A 26,850-nucleotide genomic window follows, 5' to 3' on the forward strand; every position below is an offset into this window, starting at 1 on the left:
TTTTATACACGTTTTTCACAAAACCAATGATTGAATATCTCGTTGCAGATAACTGAAAATTAATTTTATATGATATTATAATTAGGGAATTTTGCCAAATGTGCCACATTTTGGGAAAATCTTAGCAAATGTACCACATTTGAAATGGATTTAGCATCCATACCACATTTGGTGTTTGTGTGGCAATTCTTGGACGATTTTGCCCTTCTCTGTGCGTCAGGTATGTGTCAGGGGAATGAGCTACAGTAGACGCCGGTTGGGAAACAGGGACAACTTTGTGTCAGAGAAGGACAACTTTGTCTGAAAGACAACTTTGTGTCAGAGAAGGAGGACAAAACATTGCATTAAATGCAGTTTACATTTACCATGGACAATAATTATGAAATAGAGTGAATGATGTCCCCCAAGAATAAGTCCAGATCTCTTGATTGTCCATCGCCAGATGATGTGGTTTTACCAGCCAGAGATCTGGATTTACTCGGGGACAACTTCTCTTGATTGTCCATCGTCAGATGATGTGGTTTTACCAGCAAGAGATCTGAATTTACTCGGAGACAACTTGATCTTTATTTTATTCCGCCAGAGAGCCGAAGACGAAGATCTGGATTTACTCGGGGACAACTTTGTTTTACCAGCCAGAGGGAAAAAAAAGGTTCAATAATCCGGGTAAGTGAGGACAATATTGTTCGACTAATCTGTGGACCAAAATAGATGCCGAGAAATCTAAATAAAATTCAAAACCCTTAAACGAGAACAATTGGTAGACAAAATGTAGAATTCATGATAATAAAACAAAATGATGAATCGGGGACAAGATCTAAACGCAACAGAGAATTCCCAATCGGGGACAAGATCTGGACAACAGTAGAGAATGTTTATATGAAAATTTTTTTTGTCGTAAATGAGAGAAAGAACTAGACAAAGAGAGAGATAAAGTGAAAGTGAAAGAAATAAATAAAGAAAATAAAAATGTAACAACAAATAAAGAAAGAGAAAATTGTAGTTACCAATGTAGAGAAATAAAGGAAGACAGAAAAGTCAGAGGGGCACATCAATTACAGGTTTTGGTCTCTCATGTTGGAGGGTAAAATGGTATTTACCAATGACAATTGTGGTACAAGAGAAAAATGAGTATATGAAGTGGTAGAACCAAAAATGTTTCGGTGAAATGTGGTATAACAGCTAATTTTCTCTTATAATTATCATGATTGCAAATATGAAAGTGTTGCGAAATTTTTAAGACTTTTATAAAAAATATAATATCAAAGACCTCGAGATCACATATCTAATCATTACAGTACAAATGTGAATTTTTAAAGACTTAGTCAAATTAAAAATTTGTTAACTTGACAACTAACACTATTTAAAATAAAATGAAAATAATATCCATATTAAAATTCATATCCCTACACTTGAATGAAAATTCCTTCAAATCGGAATTTCATATTGAATCAATAAAATAAAACTACTAAGAGTCTCTCCAACAATGACACATCTGCTTTTTGACACATCATTAAAAATGATACCCGATCAAAACACATTAATACAACTCATCTCTCCAGCATGACACATCAGCTTTCCATGCCACATCATCTATCTATTAAAAAAAATACATCATTTTAAAAAGACAATCAATCAAATTAAAACATATAATACACATACTTTTTTTTTTTAATAATAATGATACATGGATTTCTAATTTGTTCAAAGAGAAAAAAAATCAAATTATAAATAAAATGAATACACATTAGCTTATGTAATGTTGACACATAAAAATTATTATTATTATTTGATGGAATTGATCAAATATCTAAATATAAACTTTATATCTATAGTTATTTTTACATAACATAATTATATTTAAGATGTTTATAAGAAAAAAATTACTATATAACTCAACAATCAACATGTACCGATTCAGTTTACACATAATTTTTTTTATATTCACGTCCACCAAAATTTTGATTTTGTACTACTAGAATTTGGTTTAATAACTATACTCTTAATTAAGCCACTAATCACTTTTATTACTTTATGTCTTACTAGAAGCTGATATTTCATTTAAAAAGTAAAATCAATCAAATTAAAATAAATATACACATCAGCTTTTATTAACATAAACAAAATTTATAAAATATCTTAATTGGACGAATAGTTCATTTTCCTAATTGTAAGGATTTTTAAATCACTAAATAATACAATTATATAAATTTAAATAAGCTTGTCTATTCCATTTTTTTGTTTGATTTGGTTCAATATTATTTTTAGATATTTCATTTTTGTAAATTATAGTCTGACTTTATAAACATAATAATGATGTTAACTGAGTATATCAAATAAAAAAATAAAAAAAATAATGGTGACAAATATTTGTATTTTTATCTACGTTTATACGGTGTAATTGCGTTATAAAATAATAGTCAAGTAGTGTTACCTTGATTTTCTGCTAACATCGAGATTGTGGGTTTCTCCTTTAGTTACGAAAATGAGTAAAATTTTTACTAAATTCACAAACATAATTGGAATAATAATTTTATATTAAAATTATTAATAAAATAAATTATAAGGTATCATTTTAACAAATCATTGTGATTTAAAGGTTAAAAGAATAGTTTTAAAAATTGAAAGTCTATGTTAAATATTTTAAGTGTTATTTAAATTATGGTTGTGCACCATGTGTATCTTTACTAAAAAAAAGTAAGGTTCTTGAAATATATTAAAAAGAAATCAGATATTTGTAAAACCTTATACACATTATAAAAATAAATAAAAAACAAAAAAAAACAAATACAAAAATTAACTATACGGTATATTTATTTTATAAAAGTAATATATAACATGTATTTATTAATGTGTGCATATCTAATAAAAATAATAAAATACTAAATTTTGAGTAAGGTAAAATACCCAATCCTAGAATCATTTCAAATTTCTACCAATCATACTTGTAATTATAAAAATAAAACAAAACAAAAAAAACAAATACAAAAATTGACTATACGGTACATTTATTTTATAAAAATAATATATAACATGTATTTATTAATGTGTGCGTATATAATAAAAATAATAAAATATTAAAATTTGAGTAAAGGTAAAATACCCAATCCTAGAATCATTTCAAATTTCTACCAATCATATTTGTAATTATATTAAAACAAAGCTAATTTACAAAAATACCCCGCGGCAGAGCGCGAGTTCTTTATCTAGTCAAACTAACAACACAACTTTCATATATAAAAGTCACCGCTTGGTATAATTGAATATATCTTCTATATATTAAAATAGAATTATTGATGCTTATGTATTAAACACACAATTATTTTAAATCCTTTTTGAATTTATTATTTCAATTAACTTAAAGATAATAAGAAGAAGCAATGATATGTTAAGTAAACATGATAATAAAATTAAATAAATAAGAAATAACGAAAAACTGAGAATAGCTGTGGGCTTGATATATCAACAAGAAAAAATACTTTTAGAAAAAAAAAAAAAAAAAACACAGAATGAGGCCAAGTTAGTGTTATTCGTCAAATAGAGAGAATCAGCTCCGACGCAATAAAGTATTCGAGATCAGAGATCTAATCATTACAATACAAATGTGATTTTTAAAGACTTAGCGCAAAACTATATAATTATCAAAGACCTCGAATATAAAACTGTAATTTGCAAAGACTTAGATGGATATATAAAATGAGGAAATATTATAAAATACTGAATTATAAAATATGCCAATAATGCTTAAATTTGTAACAATAAAAGTTTATACTCTCTTAAACATAGTCAAATTAAAAATTTGTTAATTTGACAACTAACACTAATTAAAATAAACTGAAAAGAATATCCATATTAAAATTCGTATCCCTACACTTAAATAAAAATTTCTTCAAATTGGAATCTCATATTGAATCCCCAACTTGAAACTAACAACACAGCTCTCATATAAAAAAGTCAACGCTTGAAATAACTGAGGTTACGTGTCAAACGCAAAATTATTTGAAACCTTGCGACTAGCTTTCGCGACCAGTCGCACGAGTACTAAACGAACAATATCCCACGACTTAAAATCGCAGTCGTAATCGCGAGCCGCAGTCGCAGCCGCTAGCGATTATGAAACGACCATAGCCTATATCTTCTATATATTAAAATATAATTATTGATACTTATGATGTATTAAACACACAATTATTCTAAATCCTTTTTATATTTTATTTTTCCAATTAGCTTAAAGATAATGAGAATAAGCAATAATATGTTAAGCAAATTGATAATAAAATTAAATTAAGAAAAAATAAAGAAAAACTGAAAAAAGTTGTGGAGTTGATACATCAACATAAAATAATTCTTCCAGAATTAATAAAAAATAAATAGAATGAGGCCAAGTTAGTATTATTCGTTAAATAGAGAGAATTAGCTCCGACGCAATAAAGTATTCGAGATCAGAGATCTAATCCTTACAATACAAATATGAGTTTTAAAGACTTAGCGCAAAACAATATAATTATCAAAGATCTCGAATATAAAACTGTAATTTTCAAAGACTTAGTTGTATATATAAAATTAGGAAAAGACTATAAAATACTGAATTATACAAAACTAGATAGGGACCCGTCCGATGGACGGGTTTATTTTTTAAAAAATTAAAATCAAACCTGACAAAAAATTAATTAACAACGTTGTAAGTAGAAATTTTCTTTCAAAAGTAAAAACAATATTTACTTTTTCATTGTTGCCTTGTTTCTTTAACCACTAAAATTATTAATTCAAAATTATTTCGAATGAAAGATATATCACATAACAATAATTCATGGTATACTTATATGAAGAACAAAAATTAAAAATATTCATCATAAAGTTGGTGAATAAAACCAAAGTGGTGTTTAATTTGACACGTTAAAAATATAAAGATGATAAATCGACTAAATTCTTTAGCCTTCCAAGCTAACTTTGCGGGTTTGATTCCTATATACTCGATTGCAAAAACTTTATGATCAATCAATAAAAATTAATAAATTCAAAAAATTATAAGCACGATGATATATGAATCTTATATAATTCAAATATGAACATAGAAATTGAAATAAACAATTTTGAAATAATAATCAAAAACAAAAAAGAAGCATATATGTTTCTTACATATTCAAGAATTTCAAATAAAACAATATAAAACTTTACTTAAAATCATCACATATTTCTAATTAGAAAATAATATTGATATAAATAATGTAAATTTGTAATTTAAATCATGACACATGTCGCTATCTAAAATCATTAGAACTATGATATATTATAAATCTTATATAATTTAAACTGGAAGTAGAAACAAAAATAAATAATTTAAAGATACAACAGTTAAACTAAAAATAAAAAATTATAAACACGATAATATATGAATCTTTGATAATTTAAATATGAAAAGAGAAATTGAAATAAACAATCTAACTATACTATAATCATAATTGAGAACAAACAAAAAAAAACAGTTAAGTAAAAAAATATTACAAAAGAGAAAAAAAAATTGATCTCACATATTTCTAATTGAAAAAATAAACTCAAATAAATAATATGAGGATTATTTTAATTAAATCATCACATATTTCTAATTGGAAAAGAAATTGAGATAAATAATATCAAATTTTAAATTAATATATAATAACATATGTTTCCTTTTTAATAAATTTGCCTGATTTTTTTCTTGTTTAATTGAAATATAAATAAACGTATAATTTCTTTATTATTATCTCTTGACATTTTAAAAATTTTTTTTTATAGAAATATGAATTATTTACAATTATTCTTATAATTATCTTTTATATTTTTAAAATTATTTAAATTTGTAATTACTTTCAATTATCTTCTTTTTTTATTTTAAAAAGGAAATTTTTGTTTTACACGTGTCAAAATCTAAGATCGATACATTTGCCATGTGTCACGATCATATGAGTTATTAACTTTGAAAACCATACTTTATTTAATAAAGATGCCAATAATGCTTAAATTTGTAATAATAAAAGGTTATACTCTCTTAAAAATTTGTTAACTTGACAACTAACACAATTAAAATAAACTGAAAAGAATATGCATATTAAAATTCATATCCCTACACTTAAATAAAATTCCTTTAAATTGCAATCTCATATTGAATCCCCAACTTGAAACTAACAACATAACTCTCATATAAAAAAGTCAACGCTTGAAATAACTGAGGTTACGTGTCAAATGCAAAATTATTTGAAACCTTGAGACTAGCTGTCGCGACCAGTCGCACGACTACTAAACTAACAATACATTACGACTTAAAATCGCAGTCGCAGCCGTTGACGATTAGGAAAGAACATAGCCTATATCTTCTATATATATTAAAATAGAATTATTGATACTTATGATGTATTACACACAAGTATTCTAAATCCTTTTTATTTTATTTTATTTTTCCAATTAGCTTAAAGATAATAAGAATAAGCAATAATATGTTAAGCAAATTGATAATAAAATTAAATAAATAAAGAAAAACTGAAAATAGTTGTGGACTTGATACATCAACATAAAACAATTCTTCCTGAATTAATAAAAACTAAATAGAATGAGGCCAAGTTAGTATTATTCTTCAAATAGAAAGAATTAGCTCGGATGCAATAACGTATTCGAGATCAGAGATCTAATCATTACAATACAAATGTGATTTTTAAAGACTTAGCGCAAAACTATATAATTATCAAAGACCTCGAATATAAAACTGTAATTTGCAAAGACTTAGTTGGATATATAAAATGAGGAAATATTATAAAATACTGAATTATAAAATATGCCAATAATGCTTAAATTTGTAACAATAAAAGTTTATACTCTCTTAAAATTTGTTAACTTGACAACTTTTTTTTTTTTGTCATCTGAATTTTTTTTGTCATCTTAACTTGACAACTAACACAATTAAAACAAACTGAAAAGAATATGCATATTAAAATTCATATCCCTACACTTAAATAAAATTCCTTCAAATTGCAATCTCATATTGAATCCCCAACTTGAAACTAACAACATAACTCTCATATATAAAAGTCAACGCTTGACAAAACTGAGGTTATGTTGTATACTAGGGATGTACTGCGGGTTAATTTTTTATTTTATTTTTATAAACTAATGATTTATACATTCGTTTTTATGTTTTATTTGTACCGTAGCGTATATTTGATTCTATACGGTTTCTAATAAGATGTAAGTTTGCGATATTCTAAGTGTAATAATATTTTGTTTTTATATGGTGAAACTACATTTGTTTTCTATAATTTGTGATTTTAAAATTTCTATAATTGTGTATTATATAAATATTTTTGCAAATTGTATCATTTCTTAGGACATTTATAATTAATTTATAGTTTACAATTGTCATTAAAAATTGGTATACCATGAAATTTTTTTTGTTTTATATAATCTAAACTAAATCAGATTGATTCGATATGTATATTATTGGCAGTTTAAAAATAGTAAAATCAGGACTTAACCCGTATTGAAGCGGTTTGATAATAATATTTCAAATTTTTATTAATGTTGATTCAAACATGTCAGTCTCATTATATAACTATGTTCGGTAATATAACCTGTCGACATCTATTTATAACAAAAAAAAATATTTACGAAAGACAATTTTTTTTTGTTTTGTTAAATTGTTGCTCTGAAAATCGGTGGCTTCGAAGCCAAAATATTAAAATAAATAGAAGGTGGAGAATATAACTATCCAGCTACTGTTATCAAAATAATTACGTGGCAAGAAGATCAATGTACACATAGCCCATTCTAATTTTTCCAATTACGATAGTATTTGAACTTGTAAGAGAAAGCCACTAAAATAAAAAGTCCTAATTGTAAATTAGAGCCCAACCCATTAAAGAGTTAAAAGATGAAGGATGATTTTGCTGATTTCGTAAATTAGTATTTGCTCGGGACAGCACCCCTTTTTGCCGGTTAAACCTGTTACAATAACAGGCTATTAGTCTATATAAAGCAGCTTTTATATAGAGCAAACAACAAACAGAGAATGAGCATGAATGACATGTAGGTTTAGCAAAGATTCAAAGAGCAAACACCAAACAGAGAATGAGCATGAATGAACTTAGTTCAGTTTCAAAGATTCAAGACCAATGCAAAAACAATTCGACTGTTGTAACTAGTTTAAACTCTGTCAAAATGGTTCAAAAACAACAACTCATTGAATCAAATAACCTACAACTAATATATATTGCATATACATACTGTATTTGACAGCTAATATATTTGACAACACTTCTGAGACCAATACACATACTGTATTTGACAACACTTCTGAGACTCAACGATTACAACAACAAACATCAAACAAAACAACAATGATATGCAAGCTAATATATGCAAATGTCAGACCAAAGCAATAACATGTATCTTTTGAAACTTTTAGCAAATGATAAATCAAACTATAAAATTGATAGATGAAACTATGAATGACCAAGCTCAACGAATACAACAACAAACATCAAACAGAACAACAATGACCAAGCTAATATGCAAATGTCAGACCAAAGCTAATACACAAATGTCAGACCAAAGCAATAACATGTATCTTTTAACAGAACAACAAACATCAAACAAAATAAACTACTAGACAGAGGGACAGAGTCAATACCAGAGTGTTTCAACGCCTGGGATTGGGTGTGTAGACAAAAGAGGAAGATGTTGTCGGCCTGGAAGGGGTAGCAAACGATCCAGCATTTCTTGGTAGTCTTCATTTGGATTAGGGTTTTCTTGGTCATCTTCGTTTCCAACTTCATCGTCCTCTTCCTCTCCAAGGTCTTTGTTTTGTTGTTCAGGTATCACTTGGTGATTCGCATCATGTTCCGGTAGAGGCTGGGAATGAGGAGACGGTGGCTAATGCTGCGGCTGAGGAGGAGGAGTTTGTCTACTAAGAGGAGGAGTCTGCCTAGAGAGAGGAGGAGTCTGTCTACTAGAATTAAGTGAAGGACGATTCACTTGAGATTGGGTCGCAGACTAAGTCGCCGATGGGTTAGATGAGTTAGAAGATGCTCCTACACCACTTGTAGTGACTGGTGGTCTGTGACCAACGAAGTTCGGACTCGGCCTCGAGGGGCTACTGGTCTGCTGGTCTCGCCCCCTCCAGCAGTTTCTTGTCTGGTGGTCTGGCCACCTCCGGCGGCTACTTGTCTGGTGGTTTAGCCACCTCTGGCGGCTACTTGTCTTGTGGTAGCGCCACCTCCGGCGGCTACTTGTCTGGTGGTAGCGCCACCTCCGCGGCCTCGAGAAGATTTACCTTTAGGCGGCATAAGAAGAGATTGTGACTGCGATTTGAGAATAGTTTAGGAAGAGATTTGAAAGCTTTTAGAGAGGATTCGAGAGGATTCGAGAGCGATTTGTGGTTTGTGCGATTGACAGAGAAAGGAGAGGAACCCTAATTCGATTTGGGGATTTTGTCGAAATGAGGGATCAATTAAGTTCTTACCTAATTAATTAAGAGTACCGGTCGCTCTTTAGTCGCACAATGGTGACAACCCAAAAAAATTGGGGGGGGGGGGAAGCTAAACCGCCCAAACACTTAGCGAAAATCTTAGAAATTTCATATTTAGTGTCAAAATAGTCGCAACATTGGTCGGCAAATAGTTGCAACAATTGTTGCAACATAGTCGTTAAATGGTAAAGAGTCGCTAAATAGTTCCACAATGGTGGCAAATGTGCGACCGTTTTTTGACTGGCAACTATTAGTCACAAGGCAAAATTTAGAAATCTACACATTTAGATCCAAAATGGTGATATATATTACTCTATAACACTCATATTAGTGTTATAGAGGACATATATTAGTTTAAGGTTACAAAACTTTGCAAAACTCAAGTAATGTAGAGTTTTTACTAAATCCCTAAACATTAGTCATATGAGTAATGTAATATCATAAAGAGACTTGTTAGTTTTTGATGTTTTGTTTGTAAACATCAATATTTATGACTTTGGTGATTTTCTTAATAAGTAACATCAAATAAGTGTAGAAATGTTTAACTTTATATGTAAGCAAATTTAAAATGTGAAAATTGGGAAAACAAAAATCGAGAGTTGGTAAATAGTCACAAACCAGTCGCAATCTCAAGTGCTAGTCGCACACCAGTCGCAAAATCTTCAGGTGCTAGTCGCAAAAGACCGACTTTTTGGCGACTAAAAAAAAATTGGTCGAGAATAAGCGTTGCAATATACGTTTGTCGCAAAACGAACGCAAATGTGCGACCGATTTGCGACTCATTTTAAAATGTACGAAAAAAACTTGGGTAGAATCAAACCGTTGTCCTATAAGTCCAAAGGGAAGTATGTTACCAAATTGCCAGTATACTTAATCGGTATTATGGTAGAAACATTGATATTTAGAATCTGAGACTATGTTTTGATTTTTTTGTTTGTTTTTTTTAAGAAAACACACATACTAGAATATTTTACAAAACACATCTTTGAACATTTATTAAACAAATAAAAATATCTTATATTAAAATTCATGCATCTTCAAATTCTTCATCTTCATCTTCTGATGTGGACAAGTTACAAAGAAATTCGTCTTCTGGTTCAGCATCTTCGATATCAAAATCGATATGTTCATCCTGATGATTTCCGTCTGCTAAGATGTCGACGATGAATTCTTCAACTATGGTAGGAGTTGCATCATCAACTGTTTGTTGCAATATAACCAATTTAGTATCGCTAAACTTCCCTTGGACGACATTCTGGGGATTCACTTTGCAAACTGTTAGCCACGATTTGCGAGGTCTTTTTGTGTACGGATATGAAAGATAACACACTTGATCAGCTTGAGACCCTGAATTAATTATAAAAATATAATTAGATATATATATATATATATATATATATATATATATATATATATTAATAAATTAATTATATATAAACACGTATAAGCAAATACAATTACCTAAAATAAATGGTTCGTATTTTGGGTATTTTTGAGATGGTTGCACGTCTAAAATACCTCTATTTCCAATACGAACTCCTTTGCCAACCGTTGGGTCATACCATTCACAGTAGAAAATTGTGATCTTTAAGTTAACAAATCCTGGATACCGAAGCTCAATTATATTTTCCACGGTCCCAAAAAAATCATCTTCCTCGGCCACTTCAGAATAATTTTGTCCTCGTACAAATACCCCATAATTCATTGTTTTTTTTTGTGCGACCGTGATTTTTCGTGTGAAACATATACCCTCTTGTAAAATACATGGGCCACGACGTGACTTTGTTTTCTGGACCTTCGACTATATCATGAACCCATGGAGGAAAACTTTCTTGACTTTTCATTGCAAGCACCTATATATAAAAGTTTATTAAAGTTATTGAGAAAAATGATCTTGATTTTGTATAATCAGAGATATATGCTATTATATGTATACTTACATATTGGCGAATCCACATAGGAAAATCTTCATCTCTTTAGAATGAGACCTCATCGTCAGAAAATTCTGGAGAATCATACCGGATTTGCGCTTCCAACACACTGTTTTACAAACATGTTAATTGTTAATTAGTTAATTCAAAACTACTAAACCGGTATAGCTACTTAGAAAAGATATACCTCTCAAGCGGACGAAAGCAGTCACAATTACGCAACACGTATGCATGAGCACATTTATAATCTATCTCGGTTAACAAAAATTCACTACTTTTGCCACTCGGACGACCAACTTGAGTGAATATATCCGGAACCGGTATAGGATATACTGGAACTTCACCTGCATCATACCGGCTAGACCTAAGAATGTATGTATGAGTATAATTAAAAACAAATTATAAGTATAGTATATGTATGAAATACCTTCTTCTAATAGCTGTAGAAATGTGCGATGCAAAATAGTGTTCTGAGAAGTATGATATCTCATCATTTATGTACGATTTAACGATTGAACCCGCTGGATATCTTTTGTTCTTCGCCTTGCCTTTCAAACGTTTAAAAAAACTTTCGAAAGGATACATCCATCTATATTGAACTGGACCGCCAAGCTCTGCTTTGTGTGGTAGGTGTACATGTAGGTGCTCCATCACATCAAAGAAAGAAGGTGGGAATATTTTTTCCAAGTTGCACAAAATCATGACAATATTCTCCTTCAAAAGTTGGACGCGGCTTAGCTCCAATGATCGAGTAGTTAAATCATGGAAAAATGCTCCAATGCCTACAATACTAATAAAAATAAAATTAATAGTCATATTATTAAATACATTTACCTGATAATGCAAGATGTACGTTTCGCGGCAAGAGTTCTCCAAACACAAACAGATGCAATCGTTCCATAAATACATGGCAGTCGTGACTTTTCAGTCCCAAAAACTTGCCGGCATTGATATCTGCACAACTAGCTAAATTCGCTACATAGCCATCTGGAAATCTGACCTCTGATTTGACCCATTCAAGGAGACTTTTTTTTTCTTTCGCACTCAATCTCCAAATAGGAAATGGAGCTCTCCCTCGATCATCAACATGCAATTCTGGTCGATCACAAAATCTGGAAACATCTATTCTTGACCTCACAATGTCTTTTGATTTGTCTTTCACATTCATCACAATGTACATGACGTTATCGAGAACATTTTTCTCAATATGCATCACATCAAGATTGTGTCGTAGATTTAGATCGGTCCAGTAAGGTAGCTCTCACAGTATGCTTTCTTTGTGCCAATTATGCCAATATCCATACCCATCAACTTTATTTTCATGCCCATTTCCTCCGCAGTCAGATGTCTTAGGTGACTCGGCAGTCTTTCTACGCTCATATAAGACTTGTTCACCAGTCAACGATTGAGATGGATACTCGTTCACTGCATTTTTACCCTTCACAAAGTGCTTTTGTCCTTCCGTAACGAATGGTTTAGAGGAAGAAATCTTATGTGGCAATCAAACCAATATGTGTTCCGACCACCTGGCAACCAAAATGATTTTGTATCCTCCATACAAATTGGGCACGATATTCTTCCATGTGTAGTCCACCCCGACAACATGCCATATACTGGAAAATCGCTAATAGTCCATAAAAAGACGGCTTTAAGTATGAAATTTTGATCACATGACACATCGTATGCCTCAACTCCGTTATGCCATAACTCTTTCAACTCCTCGATCAATGGTTGGAGGAAAACATCAAGACTGGCTCGTGGATGATTTGGTCCCAAAATCAAAATCGTAAGAAACAAATACTCACTATTCATACACATATCAGGAGGCAAGTTGTATGGAGTCAAGATCACGGGCCACAACAAATGATTTTTGGACATGCCAAAAGGATTGAAACCGTCAGTACATAATCCAAGATAAATATTTCGCGGTTCTTCTGCAAATGAGGGATGGAATTGCTGGAAATTCTTCCACTCAGCCGCATCTGATGGATGACACATTAACCCCGCTTCCAATTCATGCTCAGCATGCTATCTCATCGAAGCTGCAGTCTTCTCAGATTGGTACATTCTCTTCAATTTGTCCCCAATCGGTAAATACCACATCTTACTAAATGGTATTCTTGTTCTTCCTTCACTCTCCTTATATCTTGGTTTTCCGCATAACTTACAATTCCCCAACTTCTCATCATCTTTCCAAAACAACATACAATTATCTATACATACATCATATGTATAGTACGGCAATCCTAGCTTTCGCATCAAAGTCTCTGTCTCGTAGTAGGAACCGGTCGCCTGATTACCATCTCGTAAATATTCTGTAAACAATTCTGCCCATCCGTCCATGCAAGTTTCTGACAAATTGTAGTCCACCTTATTGTTCATGAACCGAGCTGCCAACGATAATTGCGATTGACCTTCCTGACATCCATTGTAAAGTGGAGTGTTTGCGGCAGCTAGCATGTCATAAAATCGTTTTGCTTCTTGGGTGGGTTCTTCATGAACATGATCGTTTCCACTTTCATGTTCATGATACTCGTTATATGGTACAGAACCATGAAAAGCATCATTAACCATCCCAGCAAATACATTTTCCCCATCAAAGCCAATTGGTTAATTAACAGTACTAGTATATTCGGTATTATCAACATAGTTACTAGTACCCTCCCCAACAACATTATAACCTTCCCCATGTTCATACCATACATAGTAATTCGGCATAAATCCTCTACTAAGCAAATGACTTGATACCGTAACAGCTTTCACGGGTTTCGAATTTTGACATACTACACAAGGACATAAAACTGACATTTTCTGTCTTTAACATGGCTTGCATAACTGATGAACGCTTCCACACCCGCCAAATAGTCCGCCGCAATGTGATTTGTGTATGGATCGATTCGGTTGTACATCCATTCTCGTGACGGATTATTCCACATCGTTTTTTTTTTTTCTCTTCTTCTTTCCCTTTGGTTTTTATTTTTTTTTACTTACTAATGGGAGGGTGGAAGAGTGGGATGGAGAAATGAAATGAATGAGGGGTGGTATATATAGGCTTAAATTTGTGACTATTTTGCGATCGTTTTCAAGTAGTCACAAAAGTTCAGTACACCTACCTCCTCTGCAATTTCAACGTGTTTTGTACCAACTTTTTCTAACTAATTTGCGCGGATGCAATATTTCATCATTATTAGCAGCCGCCGTTTAGGTATCTCTACACGAATAAGATATTTATAAATCCAGTCTAGTTTACATGATATACCAATAAGAATTGTCACGTCGTCGATTAGGTATATATCATCGTATACATTAAAATCATAGCGCCAGTGATTAATCATTATGAGTATTAGTATTCTCAATATCGATTATTTTCAGTTAAGCATAATAAATTAAGAATATAAGAACTGTCGACAATGAATATTATACCCAAGATATTACCGATTAATTTCGATTCATAATCATGTGTGATATTCGATGAACACGATAAACTCAATATAATCCAAAATATTTCATTGATTAATATGATTTTAGTATAACCAAGAAAGATATCATAATCAAAATCTAAAAATACATCGAGATATCGATCATACGATAATGGTAATTATAAGTCCGGAAACACGTCTTCGAGTCTGTAACGACTCGTGTCCTCTTCCTTATACGTTCCGGACCACGTTGCAGACGGTGCATAATCTTCATAGACTCCATAATATATAACACATCATTCTGAACAGATTTAAAGCCTACGTATTACAGAAATATATTCGAAACAATAAAACAATGCGTTAAAAAAAACGTAAAAGAATACAGGTCGTACCAAATAAAATAAAGCCGCACGGTTAATCTTTTTATGATCGTAACTATATGATAACGCAACAGCAATCAAGTTAAGTTCTTTTAAAAAAAAAACGCATAAATCAAGCAAGATTAGAGAGATACCTCAGTTTGATTTGAGCTTCTTTTGCAATTCCACAATTCAAAAATTTTATGCTTGTACCTGAGAAAAGAAAGAGGTGTTAATCAAAATCATGAAAATTCTCAAGCATATAAAGCCAAACAGCTACGAAAACCAAAACATGTAATCGACCAAACTATAAACTTTGCATAAATAATCATCACTAATTGGCAAAGATCTATGAGATCTTACTTTCCAAGTGACCATAACATAAAAAGGAGAAAAAAAAACCGACGACGATGCATCATAGAAAGAACCAAGTTTGAGGTACAAAAAAGAACTATAAACCATAATTGCTATGCATAAAAATCAAGCCGTGATGTTTGAGTTTCAAGGGAGGCATCCTATATTTATAGGAATTTCCAGCATAAGGTTTTAGGGTTTTACATATGACGGTGTAAATTATACCGGGCCATTTTTTTTTTGTAAAAATATAAGCCCAACAGGCGAATTGGGGTTGAAAAAACGAAAACGTTATATTTTTTTTTTATATATACTTCCGATATTTTTTATATTAAATATGGAAATTTCGCTAATTTAATCTCATTAAAGAGAAGGGGTAAAAAGGGTTCAGTTTTGGGTTACTACGGTTGGTGGTGGATTCGGTGAAGAGATCAAGTCCTAATCTAAAGGTAGGTTCCAGAAGATCTGGGTTCAATTTGTATGTCTTCAATGGCGATTTGATTTTGGTTATCACGAGGAAAGAAGAAGGATTCTCACCTGCGGGGTTTAAGAGGATGGGGTTTCTCTTGTCGAATCTCTCTCAAACCTTAAGGGAAAAAGTATGGCGGCGATGGTTTTCGTTTCTTCTCGGATCTGAGATGTTTTTTCATCTTATTTTGGAGATTGATATCTCTCGGAGATCTCAGGTGTGTCACTTGGTTTTAAATGGGCTCAATCTTTCAGATCTGGAAAGGTTTATATCGGTAGCGATCGTGGTGCAAAAGGGCAAAGGTTCACGGCTGGAGAAATTAATTCCGGTTGTAATTTCATTGGGTGAGTTTTGGTCAATTGATGAGGGCAATTCAGAGGAAGTACAAAGAGTAAGCGAGCGGAGAGAGATTCTAGAGGCCTTATCAAGGTTTCTTTACAATCTGATAAAGGCTAGAAGAGCTAAGATTTCACGGTGGGGTTTAATGGTCATAATAGTGATTGATTTTTGCGGTTCCATGATTTACTTTGAAGGAGATATAGATTTGAAGATGGGTGTATATAAATCAGTGTCACAGCCTGGTGGTATTGCTCACCTCATCTCACTTCAAGCAATTCAAAGCATCAACGAATTATTTTTAGTCTTGTCTTTCATAATTCTTGGGTTTTATTGGTTGTATCTTTTTCTTGGGTTTATATTTTTCTGGCTTCTTATTGTTTTGGTGGAAGTGATTCCTCAAAGCTCCATGGTTAGTCAAGGATCCCACGGAGACATCATGAGCAACATGGTTAATAATCTTCTCTCGGTCTTTATTTTAGCCTTTTATGTTGGTTTCAATTCTCAGATCCTATATGTAAGCTATATGTAAGCTATATTATCTGTGTTATTGAAATATTAATAAAAGGAATGTATCGTTTGGACATGATGGTTATTGATGGTGGTCGGAATTTGCTTCGATTATGGTTTTTTTTTCCGGTTGTATTTGGGGTTTGAGTTTTTGGGTTTGAGCTTCGGTGGAATATATATTGTGGATTGGGAGGTGTTGTTATTGGAATTTGAGATTGTTTCAGTTGCAGTTTGGTCTTGGACTGCGGATCACAGAGGTTTTCGGTTGAAAATGATTGAGGAGAGAAGGTCAGGTGAAGGAGTTTTTAACAGATGGTTTTCCGGTGATAGGAGAAGGAGGGCTTTGAGTACTCTTCCATGGGCTATTGTGGCTGGTCGGAATATTTCTAAAAGTTATGATGTGGGTCGGTTGATTTTGGATTTGGAGTGTATGGAGTGGAGTTTCATTGGTTGTAACAAACGTTTTTACAACAGTTTGATTTCTGGTTTTTCATGGTTGGATGTGGATACTTTAAGGGTAAGAATATCAATGGTCAATTGTAATTTGGTTTCTCTAAGAAATAATCAAGAGAATGAAGGGCATAACCCGACGCACCATGGCACGGTGAAGGGATTAACAGGTGGACGCAACCCACTTAATCGAAAGGTTGATAATAAATGAAAATTTTAAGTTGGAATTGTCAAGGGTTAGGAAATAAGGCAACAATTGGGTATCTTCGGGATTTGTGGAAGCAACATAGGCCGGATTTTTTATTTCTGTCGGAAACTAAACAATCCTCTTCTTTTATGGAAAAATTTGTAGGTCACTTTGGTTATAAAAATTTAAAAACGGTGGATCCTATTGGTTGTAGTGGCGGTTTAGCCCTTTTTTTAATAATGATTATCATGTTTCGGTTTTATTTGCAAGTAATCGTGTGATCGATATTGAAGCAAACTACAAGGGCAAAGTAATTTATCTCACTTTTGTTTATGGAGACCCGGTTCCTAGTAAGCGGGAACAAGTGTGGGAGCGGTTAACTAGAACAGGTTTATCTCGGGATTCTCCGTGGTTTTTAATTGGTGATTTTAACGAATTAACTGGAAATCATGAAAAGCGAGGGGGTAAATTAAGACACGCGTCTTCTTTTATTCCGTTTAATCTAATGATTCAAAATTGTGGTCTTCTGGAATTTCCTTATATCGGCGATTGGTTGTCTTGGCGGGGGTGGCGGGATAAAAAAACCAATACGATGTCGTCTAGATCGGGCTCTAGCGAATGAAGATTGGCATGAATTATTCTGCAACACATTTGTAGAATATTTACAAATGGTAGCTTCTGACCATTCACCGGTCTTAGCTATGATTGCGGATAAGATGCCACGCGGGAAACAAAGTTTCAGGTTTGACAAAAGGTGGATAGGGAAAGAAGGTTTACTGGAGACAATTGCAGATGGTTGGAATTTTGATTCTGAACCAGGCGACGGGAAATTTGTGGAAAAGTTGACTAATTGTCGGCGAGCTATTTCGCAATGGCGACGAGAGTTGACTCCATATGGTCGGCAAACAATTGAAGATTTAAAATCGGAACTATATGCGGCGCAAAGAGACGATAGGCGATCACGGGAAGAAATTACGGATTTAACATTACGGCTGAAAGAGGCCTATCGGGACGAGGAATTGTACTGGCACCAGAAAAGCAGAAGCTCTTTGATGCAATTAGGGGACAATAACTCAAAATATTTTCACGCTTTAACGAAGCAGAGACGGGCGAGGAATCGAATCACGGGTTTACATGATGAGAATGGGACATGGTCAACGGAAGATAAAGAGGTTCAAAATATAGCGGTTTCCTACTTTAAGACTTTATTCACTACAACAAAACCTGAGGTTTTTAAGGATGCGTTGGAAGAAGTACAAAGTCTGATCACGGATCAGATTAATGATTTTTTAATAGCCCCGGCAACAGAGGGTGAAGTGAGAGCAGCACTTTTTATGATGCACCCGGAGAAGGCACCGGGGCTAGATGGTATGACGGCTTTGTTTTTTCAGAAAGCATGGGCTACCATTATAGTAGATCTTTTATGTTTGGTTAATTCTTTTTTAGAGGATGGGAATTTTGACAAACGGTTAAATACGACAAATATTTGTCTTATTCCAAAAACGGAAAGACCGACTCGGATGACGGAACTACGACCTATTAGTCTCTGCAATGTTGGTTACAAGATTATATCAAAGATTCTTTGCCAAAGACTAAAGACAGTACTACCAAAACTGATCTCGGAAACACAATCAGCTTTTGTAGAAGGACGGTTAATTTCGGATAACATTCTTATTGCATAAGAGATGTTCCATGGGTTACGAACTAACCCATCATGTAAAGGAAAATTCATGGCAATTAAAACTGACATGAGTAAGGCTTATGATAGAGTGGAATGGATTTTCGTTGAAAAAGTTTTAACCAAACTAGGGTTTTGTGAAAAATGGATTAGTTGGATAATGTGGTGTATCAGTACTGTCCAATATAGGGTTCTTCTTAATGGACAACCTCGAGGACTAATAGTACCAGAGAGGGGTTTACGGCAAGGAGATCCGTTGTCTCCTTATCTATTTATTCTTTGTACTGAAGTATTAATTACGAACATACGGAAAGCAGAACGGGATAAATTAATTACGGGTATCAAGGTGGCAACTGCAAGCCCATCGGTTTCTTACCTGCTTTTTGCGGATGATAGTCTATTTTTTTGTAAGGCTAACAAGGATCAGTGTGGGGTAATCTTGGAGATCTTAAAGCAATATGAAGCGGTCTCAGGACAACAAATAAATTATTCCAAATCTTCGATCCAGTTTGGGCATAAGGTAGATGACGGTGTGAAGGAAGATATCAAATCTACCTTAGGTATCACTAATATTGGTGGTATGGGTTCATATCTTGGGTTGCCAGAAAGTCTCGGTGGTTCAAAAACAAAATTTTTCTCTTTTGTTAGAGACAGGTTACAGACAAGGATTAACGGATGGTCGGCAAAATTTTTATCAAAAGGTGGGAAAGAAGTGATGATTAAATCGGTAGTTGTGGCATTACCAACTTATGTCATGTCGTGCTTCAGACTACCGAAAACAATCACTTCTAAACTCACTAGTGCGGTTGCTAATTTCTGGTGGAGCTCGAATGTTGCCTCCAGAGGTATGCATTGGATGGCTTGGGATAAATTATGTATTAATAAATCGGAAGGAGGGATAGGATTTCGAAACGTCGATGATTTTAATTCGGCCTTACTTGCAAAACAGTTGTGGCGGTTGATCACGGTTCCGGATTCTCTCTTTGCGAGGGTTTTTAAAGGGCGGTATTATAGGAAATCCAATCCTTTGGCAGATATAAAGTCATATTCCCCATCGTATGGGTGGCGGAGTATATGCTCAGCTAGATCTCTGGTTAATAAAGGACTTATTCAAAGAGTCGGATCTGGGAATTCCATCTCAGTTTGGGAGGATCCGTGGATTCCAGCTCAATTCCCGAGACCAGCAAAAAGTAATGGATCTATTAATGACCCATCTTTAAAAGTTAACATGCTTATAGATCGTCGATCTAATTTTTGGGACATTGATCTCCTCAAAGCGGTCTTTGACCAGGAAGATGTCGAGTTAATAAGTGCCCTACCGGTGGGTGCGCCAACCAAGGAGGACACCTTAGGTTGGCATTTTACAAAATCCGGCAAATATTCAGTTAAGTCGGGGTATCATACCGCATGGTTGGATAAGTTGGAGACCAACTCATCTTTCATTGGGCCAGATTTCAATAAGTTAAAGGCTCATACTTGGAAAGTACAGTGTCCACCTAGGATACGTCATTTTTTATGGCAAATCTTAACGGGTTGTGTACCGGTTACAGAGAACTTACGAAAAAGAGGAATTGATTGTGACACTGGTTGTGCCAGATGTGGTGCACTGGAGGAAACAGTCAATCACACACTCTTTCAGTGCCATCCAGCAAGACAGATTTGGGCACTTTCTCAGATTCCTACGGTTATGGGGACTTTTCCCACAGATTCTATTTTTGCAAACTTGGATCATTTATTTTGGAGAATATCATCGGAGTTTGATTCTATAGCTTTTCCTTGGATTATTTGGTATATTTGGAAAGCACGGAATGAAAAATTGTTTGAAAATGTGGATAACGATCCGTCAGAGGTTTTACGGTTAGCGGAAAGAGAGGCACAATTGTGGCACTCAGCTCAAGTGGAGCTTCATTCTGAAACTCAGGCTTCAGTGGGATTTCCAAATCGGCCTCAAACGAGGGGGATGTCCCTAGATTCGGATTTTACAGGATACCGTTGTTTTGTGGATGGATCCTGGAAAGACAGCGACAAGTTTTCCGGGATAGGGTGGTTTTGTACACCATCAAACGGTGAGCCATCAACAATGGGAGCTGCCAACCTCCGTAGAAGCCTATCTCCGCTACATGCCGAATTCGAGGCCCTCCTTTGGGCGATGAAGTGTATGATTGGTGCAGATAATCAAGAGGTAGCATTCCTTACAGACTGTTCTGACCTGGTGAAGATGGTGTCTTCCCCAACCGAATGGCCGGCCTTCTCAGTGTATCTAGAGGAATTTCAGAGCGACAAGGAAGAGTTATCTACCTTCTCTTTATCTTTAATTTCTCGTTGTGCAAATGTAAAAGCGGATAATCTGGCACGAAAAGTTTGTACGGAACCGCTTCATATCACTTATGTAAACAACATTCCACAAGAATGACTCTTTTGAGCACTATTTAATTACGGATGACAAAAAAAAAAAGGAGGTAAAAACGACTGCTCATATTCTGAGAGCGAACGTGAACACTTTCGACTTCTCCTTTAATATATAAGATTAACAATGATATATATATATATATATATATATATATATATATATATATAATTGCTAAACAATATTTAGAAACCCATGTTTTGCTTACCCTAACTACCATAAATCATTCAAAGGTTTATTATTTGGGACAAAATATTTGCCGTTAATATTTTTAAGAAAATGGATGCCGTAGGCCAATGTTTCAATTTCACCAACTGTGGCACGGCCCCATATATTATTGTCATCATTTACATAATGCGCAATGACAAGGATATCAAAGCAGTTACTATCTTTCACCTACAACGTTCAAAGTAAAAAAAATGATTATATATAAAAGCTGGCCAAATATTTTGTATTATGTATGTTTTAGGTTTATAAGAGTTTTAACATTTTCGAATTGTAAAATCCGCTTACCACTGATAACAACGAAAGGTGTGATAGTCTAGTAGTTTAGCACTTGGAGTTGGTTCAATTGTGCCTCTAGTTCAATCCTCTTTGGAAGAAGAGGTACTCCCAAAACGAATAGACTAACGGCTGATTCTAAGCCCAGGGAGATTTAAGTTTTAGGCCCGAATATCGAGGTTATCAAAACAAAAAAACTAATATTTCCTCCGTTTCACTTTAGAACATAAATTTTGTTTCATAATAATTATCGTTTTATGTTTTCAATGCAGATGTCTGATGAAAATTTCAGTTTTATCCCTAAGATTTAATGCTTTGGCCAATGAAAAAAATTATATAATATATTAATAAAGGGTAAAACACAAAATTTAATGATTTTCTTAATTTGTGTGAGTAAACCTTAACCGACATGTAATTCGAAACGGAGGGAGTAATCTATTTTGCTAAATGACGAAAACACCCTCATCTTCGTACATAGCCGTTGCAGTTGTTTATCCTTCATAGGTCTGGGCATTCGGATACCCGTACCCGATCGGCTCTCTTTTTTCGGGTTTCGGGTCTATTCGGATAGGAAGGTTGAGACCCATTCGGGTATTCTAAAAATTCGGTTCGGGTTCGGTTCTGGTATTTTAGTAGAAAAAACAAAATACCCGAAAATAACCAAAAATACCCGAAATATTTTTGGGTTCGGATCGGGTTCGGGTTTTTTACTCATATATACCCAAATCTAACTGAAATATCCGATTACACAAAAATACATTGACTACTATTTACCTAAATTTAACAAAATATATCTAAAAATAATAAAATTACCCAAAAGAAAACTACAACATTGGTTACTTTTTACCCAAATATATCCAAATATATCCGAATTACTCAAAAATATCTAATATTTTCAGATTTATTATTGTAATTTTAGGTATTCGGGGTATTATAAATATAAATATAACTAATATTTTTAGGTGTATATTTGTATTCGGGTACCCACGGTATTGGATTCTGTTCGGGTTCGGTTCGGGTTTTTTCGGGTAGGAAAGTCTAGAACCAATTCGGGTATTTTTTTTAAATCGGTTTCGATTCGGTTCGGATATTTTTCGGGTTTTTCGGTTTGGATATTCGGTTCTGGGTATTTTGCCCAGGCCTAATCTTTCGCTTCGTTAAAAAGGGTAAACAAAATTGGGACGTAATGGTAAATTTAAGTCCGTAATTTTATTTTGCCGTTGTTAAGATTAGAAAGACTCAAAAATTGAAATCATTATTAAGTAAACACGTGGAAGCTAGAAAACATTAATAATATATTTTTCGAGAACTCTATGTTGCTCAAGTGGGGGTAAACTAAAACCGCAAGACTAACCCATAAAGTAGGTCTAGGCATTCGGGTATCCGTTCGGATTCGGTTCTTTTTTCAGGTATCGGGTCTATTCGGGTAGGGGGTCGAGACCCATTCAAGTATTCTAAAAATTCGGTTCGAGTTCAGGTCGGTTCGGGTATTTTGAATAAAAAAGCAAAATACCCGAAAATAACCAAAAATACCCAAAATATTTTCGGGTTTAGGTCGGGTTCGGGTTTTTTACTCGTATATACCCAAATCTAACCGAAATACCCGATTTCTCAAAAATACATTGATTACTCTTTGCCCAAATATAACCAAAAATATCTAAAAATACTAAAATTACCCAAAAGAAAACTACATCATTAGTTACTTTTTAACCAAATATATCCAAATGTATCCGAATTACTCAAAAATACCTAGTATATTCGGATTTATGATTGTAATTTTAGGTGTTTCAGATATTATAAGTATAAATATAACTAATATTTTTAGGTGTATATTTGTATTCGGTTACCCACGGGTATTGGATTCGGTTCGGGTTCGGTTCGGGTTTTTTTCGGGTAGGAGGTCTAGGATCCATTCGGGTATTTTTAAAAATCGTTTCGGGTTCGGTTCGGATATTTTTTCGGGTTTTTCGGTTCGAGTATTCAATTCCGGTTATTTTGCCCAGGCCTACATAAAGTATAAGGAAACACAAGAAAAAAGTGATTTCTTTCATAATACTGGATATCAAAAAAAATCTGAAAGGAATATATACATTCAAAATTTTGAAATCTTCTCAAAAATATATCTACAATCCCTTATCTAATTTATATAATATAATTTAAATCGTAGGACCGGGATGCTCGTCGATTGGTTATGGAGCTTCGGAGGAATTGGACCGTTTCGGATCAATAAAACCGGTTCTAATCTCTATCTCAACAAGTTTACGTAGAACGCAGGTCAATTCAGTTTCAATCCTTCATTTTTGTCTTTATAGTTTCATTTTTTCTGGAATCCATGGTTATACAACAACAAAGTGTATTTGAATCTGGTATTTGTAAATTTGTAATGAACAGAAGCAAACATTTTGTTTCTGGAATCGCCGGCCGGAGTTGGATTTTCGTACACTAACACAAGCTCTGATCTTAAAGATTTCGGGGACGAACGGACTGGTTTTTTTTTTTTTTTTTTTTTTTCATCAGACGTACGGACTGGTTAAGTTCTTATATTTATTTATTTTATATCAAGCATTATTTGTTATCAAGTTGGCTTATGATTGTTAGAATTGATTTTTTTATATGTCGAGTACTATGAAATTCACATGGTAATTAGAATTTCAATATTGGTCTAAAAAGAGAGAATTTGCTATATTACAATTTGGTAAATGGCAGAAAAGGAAGAAAAAAAGAAAAAAACAAGTAATGGTGTAATTGGTGGATAGATTGCTATATAAAATTTTACCATTTGAGTATTTGACCATGACATGTAGAATAGTAGTAATACCGTCATTGTATCAATCATTACCCCGATTCACACTTCCATATTTTTTTTTTTTTATCCAGGTATCCGGGCCGAAGCCCGACTAGCACCAAGGCTTGAGGCCGGTTCCCTGTCGGACCGTCCGAGCCCAACATTTAGTGTGTTTTCTGGAGGTCCAAGGGGGTCAGATGAAAACTTCGGTGGCCAACGGAAATCGAACTGCGGGCACTATATTGAGATTACCCCCTCAAATACCACTAGCCCATCCCACGTTGGTTTTCACACTTCCATATTGCATGCAATGCATGTTGTTAAAACATTTTTTTTACTATTACAAAACGAGTAGCTTTTTCACTTAACATGTTGTTTTTGTTATTTTCATGTTGACCTCTATCCAGTAAAACTAAACCATAAACAAAAAAAACTTAAACTCTAATATTGATTTGATAAATAAGACAAAATGTAACATAGTATGGTAAGTGAAAGATAATTAGATAAATTTTCCAATGTTATTACATAGTATTTATATCGTATTATATTAATTTTTTGACATCTCGCGATTCAGTAAAAAAAAATTCGAGATTTTTTTTAAATCGTTTCATCATAAAATTAAATAGCATAAAATGTATCTATGTATTGCATAGATTCTTACCTAGTATATAATTGAATCTGCAGCTCAGGAAAATTTAATATTTCTAATTAAATGGATGTCAAGATTTCCTCTGTACCAATATAGAGATTTCTACATTGCTGGTGAAAGCTACGCTGGTATTTCTCTCTTGGAGCAATTCAGAATTGATTTGGTTTAATGGTTTTTACTTTTTAGTTAAGTCATTAATGGTAAAACCAAGGCTCCTATTTATCTTCATGCCTAGCAATTCGAGACCACAGACTTATTTTCATGTATATATCTTTTTATAGGTCATTATGTTCCTCAGCTTGCCAAAAAGATCCATCTCTACAACAAAGCTTTAAACAACACACCCATCATTAACCTCAAAGGATTCATGGTAAAACTATGGTTCTATTTATCTCATTTCTGAAACCTTAATCCCTCCTTAATGCATATATATACTTTTGCACAGGTCGGAAATGGAGATATGGACAAGCATTACGACAGATTAGGAACCGCCATGTATGCGTGGTCACACGCAATGATCTCTGACAAATCTTACAAGTCTATCCTCAAACACTGCAGCTTCACGCCAGATAAAACCTCGGACAAGTGCAATTGGGCACTCTACTTCGCCTACATTGTTGAGTTTGGCAAAGTCAATGGGTACAGCATCTACTCAGCCTCATGTGTACATCAAACCAACCAGACCAAGTTTCTGCATGGACGGCTTTTGGCAGAGGAATACGACCCTTGTACCGAAAGCTACGCTGAGATATATTACAACCGTCCTGATGTACAACGAGCTATGCATGCTAATCTTACCTCCATACCTTATAAGTGGACCACATGCAATATGGTTTTGATACGGACGCAGTGGTTCCAGTGACTGGGACTCGACTTGCCCTCAACAAACTCAATCTTCCTGTGAAAACTCGCTGGTACCCTTGGTACTCCGAGAAGCAGGTAATTTTCATCACACTCGTGTTTCTATGCTTATTATGCAGAGCCAGTGATTTCACATGGTGGTGGTGACAGGTGGGAGGATGGACAGAGGTATATGAGGGGCTTACCTTTGCGACTGTAAGAGGGGCGGGCCACGAAGTGCCGGTGTTGCAACCAGAGCGTGCTCTCACTCTTTTACGGTCCTTCTTGGCCGGCAAAGAACTTCCAAGATCTGAATAGTCACACATATAAGAGAGAAGGCTCTCTGCAAAACCCGAGTAAACTCGGTGTTTTCTTTTCCATCTTTATGTAAAAATCAACTTCATTTCCGGCAATCTTGAGAATACATTTAATAAGATATCGAAAGCATTCTTGTATTCGAAGAAGATTTATATTGATAC

At 33.7% G+C, this 26,850-nt stretch overlaps 1 protein-coding gene across 1 annotated transcript; it reads left to right on the top strand.

The window, feature by feature from the left end:
• The first annotated feature begins 144 nt into the window (after positions 1-144).
• LOC9314781 (putative serine carboxypeptidase-like 23) lies at positions 145-26,811 on the top strand. Its single transcript, XM_021027817.1, is given in 9 exon segments — positions 145-220; positions 24,265-24,303; positions 24,306-24,371; positions 24,489-24,584; positions 25,567-25,659; positions 25,813-25,901; positions 25,977-26,364; positions 26,367-26,470; positions 26,543-26,811. Coding segments are annotated over 9 exon segments (1,098 nt in total). The 3' UTR covers positions 26,690-26,811.
• The last annotated feature ends 39 nt before the right edge of the window (positions 26,812-26,850 follow it).

Source organism: Arabidopsis lyrata (genome assembly GCF_000004255.2).
Source record: "Arabidopsis lyrata subsp. lyrata unplaced genomic scaffold ARALYscaffold_4, whole genome shotgun sequence".
Lineage (NCBI taxonomy): Eukaryota > Viridiplantae > Streptophyta > Magnoliopsida > Brassicales > Brassicaceae > Arabidopsis > Arabidopsis lyrata.